The 4,863-nt window shown below is 57.7% G+C and overlaps 1 protein-coding gene across 1 annotated transcript; it reads left to right on the top strand.

The window, feature by feature from the left end:
- Positions 1 to 64: 64 nt before the first annotated feature.
- STOML2 (stomatin (EPB72)-like 2) lies at positions 65 to 4,807 on the top strand. The gene is made up of 8 exons (XM_010152412.1): positions 65 to 217; positions 540 to 639; positions 1,656 to 1,714; positions 2,074 to 2,175; positions 3,238 to 3,372; positions 3,868 to 4,012; positions 4,337 to 4,416; positions 4,637 to 4,807. The coding sequence occupies exons 1-8, from the start codon at positions 188 to 190 to the stop codon at positions 4,805 to 4,807; spliced, it is 822 nt and encodes a 273-aa protein (XP_010150714.1). The 5' UTR covers positions 65 to 187.
- Positions 4,808 to 4,863: the final 56 nt, after the last annotated feature.

Here is a 4,863-nt window from a genome sequence, read left to right on the forward strand (position 1 = left end):
GGATGGTGCTGGGCTCCGAGGCACCAGCAGCCAGTCTCCATCCCCGTCCTTCCCCTTCATCCAGCGCTCCCAGCAGCTGCAGCGTCCGGCGTGGCTGACCCCGGCACCGCACCGCTCGAGCTCTGGCCTGCCCGTCAACATTGGCGTGCTCTTCGTGCCGCAGCAGGAGGCTTGGGTGGTGGAGAGGATGGGCAAGTTCCACCGAATCCTCGAGCCTGTAAGGAGACGCTTTTCTCCCCTTCTGGATTCAGCAGGTTCCTAAAGCTGTAGCAAGGCGTGTCCTTTGCGCAAGGATTCAGCGGCAGGGGTGCTTATTCTTCCAGAGTTTTGACTGCCGGTAGTCTAATTTCCTTGGGTGGAGTGTTAAAAGCAACAAGAAACCTAAATTTCCCCCCACGTATAAAGCATGTTTCCTCTGCCTGCAGCATCTGTAGCATACTCGGGCTTTGTTTGCACGGTCCCCTTTACTCCGGTTGAGCTCTCGGTGGGGAAAACCCCACATCAGTAGGCTCAGCCATCTAATCCTGCCCTTTTCCCAGGGTTTGAACTTCCTCATCCCTCTGCTGGATCGGATCCGTTACGTGCAGAGCCTCAAAGAAATCGTCATTAACGTCCCAGAGCAGTCAGCTGTCACCCTGGGTAAGGAGCCGCTCCTGCCTCTTGCCCCTTCCCTCTGCTGCCCCCGGGGTGAGCAAGGGCAGGGCGGGGAGGAGTGGAAGTGCCCCAGGCTCCTGCGCTCAGCCCTGTCCCTGAGGACCCGAGCTTGGCCATGCTCTGGGTGCGGAGGGGCACCCCAGGAGGTCCCATCTGCCCTCTCGGGACGGCGGCCGCCCCTTCTTGCTGGGCTGAACACACTTCCGCAGGAATCCGTTTTTCACATGTTTTCTGTGGTGAGCCACAAAAAATCTCCTCTGTGTTTTTGTCAAAAATATTTCAGGTCAGGTTACTGGACAGGTCTGTTAGAATTCTGGCATTAAGCTTTTTGGGTTTCATTTTTGTGTGTGTGTGTCCTGAATCTTTATTTATGAAAATAACTACAGTTTGAAACATTTTGATCTGGAGAGCTGAGACTTACTGCGTACTAAAACATCAAAATACAGTGTTTTGTAGGGAACGTCAAGGTCCTTTTTACAAAGCCTTTCAGATAGCGAGGTCTGTTTCAGCCAATCCCTCTTCCGCACCATGCCACTGACACCGGGAAGGAAAGGGGTTGTTATGGATTTACACACACACGATTCCCAAGTCCAGTCACTTAGTTCTGGTCGGTGACCTCTTGATCCCTTACTGGTTTTCACTGTCGCTGGGCTGGCTGCCCTCTGAAGTTACTTCATCTCTTGGAATTGTCTCCTTGGTCCTTCTCTTATCCATTCCGCTTGTGTCTGCTGAAGGCAGGGAGTTCTTTGTTAGCAGCATTAGTTTTCTAAAAAGGTTTGCACTCGGGCAGCTCTTGCGACCTAAGGCTTCAGCTACTTTAGCTCCTAATGCTGAGCCGCTAATGCTAAACAGGGTTATTCTGCCTGAAGAACACAGTTAATCAAATGTCTTCTCTAACGGGGATGGCCCTGCCCAGCGCCGCTGGTTCTGTCAGGGAGAGGGGATTGCTGAATGTTGTCCTTGCTGCTTCAGTGAACGGGACGTGTTCTTCCCTCCGGCAGATAACGTCACCCTGCAGATTGACGGTGTGCTCTACCTGCGGGTTATGGATCCCTACAAGGTACAGACCCTGCTGGGCTGACACTCGCCCTGAGCCACACGTGCAGCCTCCGAGTGTCTGTGCCTGTGCCCGGCGCGGTCTGCCTGGCCTTGGCAGCCCCTCGGGCACCACTTTCCTAGCACTGCCGGCTCCCTTCTCCCCACGATGCGCCCTTCAGCCTCGGCCCGGCGTGCTGCGAGGCAGGTGGGCTGAGTGCCCCCGTCCCTCCCGAGGGAATAGGAGGAGGAGGGGAAGGCAGATCTCAGCTCCGGACCCAGCTTTTCGGTGGTGGGGGTGTGTGTGGCAGGTTTCTCGTCTTAGCGCTACGTTTGACTATCCTGCTTCCGCCGCTGACTCAGTTTTCTGCTTCTGCTCTCCAGGCCAGCTACGGGGTGGAAGATCCTGAGTATGCAGTGACCCAGCTGGCCCAGACCACCATGAGATCTGAACTTGGCAAACTCTCCCTTGACAGAGTCTTCCGGGTGAGCTGTGGAGGAGGATCATGGAGTTGCCAGCATCTCTCAGACCCCTGGGGCAGGCTGTGTGGCCAGGCTGATGCGCTCAAACACCCTCTGCTTAGGGGCCGTCTGTGTCAGTTGACCTACTAGTGAATCCTTGGAGATGGGGCTTCTTTCAGGGTTTGTTTTTTTAATGGGAGCTATTTTTCACGCTGCCCTGGGTTAGTTAGAAGGGGTAACCACAGAATGGTTTGGGGTGGGAACCATCCAGTTCCAACCCCCCTGCCATGGGCAGGGACACCTTCCACTAGGTCAGGCTGCTCAAAGCCTCATCCAGCCTGGCCTTGAACACTTCCAGGGATGGGGCATCCACAGCTTCTCTGGGCAACCTGTGCCAGTGCCTCACCACCCTCTCCGGGAAGAATTTCTTCCTGATATCCACTCAACCTCCCCGTTTTCAATTTAAAGCTGTTACCCTTGTGATGGGTGGTGCGGGCTCGGGCCTGGCTGCTCCCGCTGCGTTTCTCTGGAGTCAGTGACTCTGTGCTTGGGTCCAGTGAGGAGTGTCCTGGCTGACCCAGTTCTTGTGGGGCTGTAAGCCCCGTGCTGCATTTGCTAGGCAGAAACAGGAGCTGTTGGCATTTCTGGACCATGTTTGTACCCAGGTGTATTTTTATCCCAGCAATTCCATTTGGGCACTGCCCTTCCTAGGAGAACTGCGTTTCTCTGGAGTCAGTGACTCTGTGCTTGGGTCCAGTGAGGAGTGTCCTGGCTGACCCAGTTCTTGTGGGGCTGTAAGCCCCGTGCTGCATTTGCTAGGCAGAAACAGGAGCTGTTGGCATTTCTGGACCATGTTTGTACCCAGGTGTATTTTTATCCCAGCAATTCCATTTGGGCACTGCCCTTCCTAGGAGAAGGTGACCCCTTCAGGAGATGTGGGAAGCATTTGGCCCTGCTTTATGCCTCTGGAGATGGGTTTTTCTGGCTGATGTTGGCCCAGGAGCGGGTCATCTGTTTCCCTCCTGACCCCTGTTTCGTGCTAAGCGCCTCTTCTTTGCTCTCTGCCTTTTCATTCCTGCCTCTCAGGAGCGGGAGTCCCTCAACGCCAACATCGTGGATGCCATCAACCAGGCCTCGGACTGCTGGGGCATCCGGTGCCTGCGCTATGAGATCAAGGACATCCACGTCCCCCCTCGGGTGAAGGAATCCATGCAGATGCAGGTTGGGTTCTCTGCGAGGGCGGTCAGCAAGGAGAGGGAAGTCTCCCCTTCCACGCTGCACGCTTGTTCTCTGTCCAGAGCTGGCAGCACTTTGGCACTTCTGGTCCTACAGCCACTGCGTATAGACTTCCTGGCCCTGTTTTGGCAGTGGTGGGCCCTGCCTGGTACACACAGGCCCTGCCAGCTCCCTTTAAAATCCCTACTGGCCTCCGTAGGAAGCAAATCCCTTAAGAAAAGCCGTGTGCCAGATCTGTGGGCTGGAAGGGGAAGCGACTGTCCAGTTAGGCATGGACTGGGCTGCGGAGAGCTGTGCAGTGTGAGGAGCAGAACCAGCCATCCCCAGGGATCGCTCCATGTTTTATAGCCCTGTTCCCATCCTCGGCTAGGCTGCCCTTGCCCCAGCGGGACGTAGGAGCGTGCCCTCGCTGCGCTTGCCCCACACATGGGATTTCCCCAGCACAGCCGTGGCGGGTTGGTGTCTGACCTGTGTTTGCAGGTGGAAGCAGAGCGACGGAAGCGGGCGACAGTGCTGGAGTCAGAGGGGACGCGGGAATCGGCTATCAACGTGGCTGAGGGGCAGAAGCAGGCGCAGATCCTGGCATCCGAAGCTGAGAAGGCCGAACAAATCAACAAAGCTGCTGGTAGTGCTTTGGGCTAGAAGGTGTGGGGCCTGGGGGATCTGCACTGAGGGGTGATGCTCCCCGGGGAGCAGCCTGCATCGCTGTCCCTGCGCTGGGGTTCCTCAGCCACGCTGATGTTTCCCTGCGGAGCCCTTGGGCTGAGCTCCGGCTCCCGTTGCTGCCCCACAGTCTGGGGCAGCAGGAGGCGTGCGGCTGGAGTATCGCCGTGCTGCTCCTGTGGAAGAGGAGGCCTAGGAAGGCCTTGATCCTTGAAGTTGCCCTGACTGGCTCCTTGTGGGGTCTTCATGCCAGCTCTGACGGGTGTTGTGCTGCGGTTCGTTGCAGGAGAGGCCAACGCCATGCTGGTCAGGGCCAGGGCCAAGGCGGAGGCCATTCAGCTCCTGGCAGCTGCTCTGGCTCAGCAGGTGAGCGATGGATTTTCGGGGCAATCACCGCATTGGCGCTGGCGTGGGGGGAGGTGAAACCGTGGGTGGGGTGGCACCTCTTGGACGCTCCCTGGCATCTTCAGCAGCAGCGAGGGACGAGTTTTGCTGTCCTGGGGGACGTGACCAAGCTGGGGCCAGGGCCGTGGGTGGGTTTTGGGGGCACACGACTCGCTGCTGAGCCTCGTCCCTCTCTCCGCAGCACGGCAGCGCTGCCGCATCGCTCTCTGTGGCAGAGCAGTACGTGAGCGCCTTCTCCAAGCTTGCCAAAGATTCCAACACCCTCCTGCTGCCCGCCAACACCGGCGACGTCACCAACATGGTCGCACAGGTCGGTGTGGTCGGGGGGAGCCCGTTTGCCTGGGGCGGGTGAAGGTGGCAGCCCGGTGGGGGCTGGCCCTCTCCTCACCCGTCTCTCGTTCCCTCCAG

This window comes from Eurypyga helias, unplaced genomic scaffold (genome assembly GCF_000690775.1).
Source record: "Eurypyga helias isolate BGI_N326 unplaced genomic scaffold, ASM69077v1 scaffold25525, whole genome shotgun sequence".
In the NCBI taxonomy this organism is placed as follows: Eukaryota; Metazoa; Chordata; class Aves; order Eurypygiformes; family Eurypygidae; genus Eurypyga; species Eurypyga helias.

Bases quoted from the DNA above. Each gene is read 5' to 3' on its own strand.
- STOML2 (XM_010152412.1), top strand. From the start codon at position 188: ATGGGCAAGTTCCACCGAATCCTCGAGCCT. The intron at 218-539 runs GTAAGGAGACGC...CCCTTTTCCCAG, and splicing joins TCCACCGAATCCTCGAGCCT to GGTTTGAACTTCCTCATCCC. The intron at 1,715-2,073 runs GTACAGACCCTG...TCTGCTCTCCAG, and splicing joins GGGTTATGGATCCCTACAAG to GCCAGCTACGGGGTGGAAGA.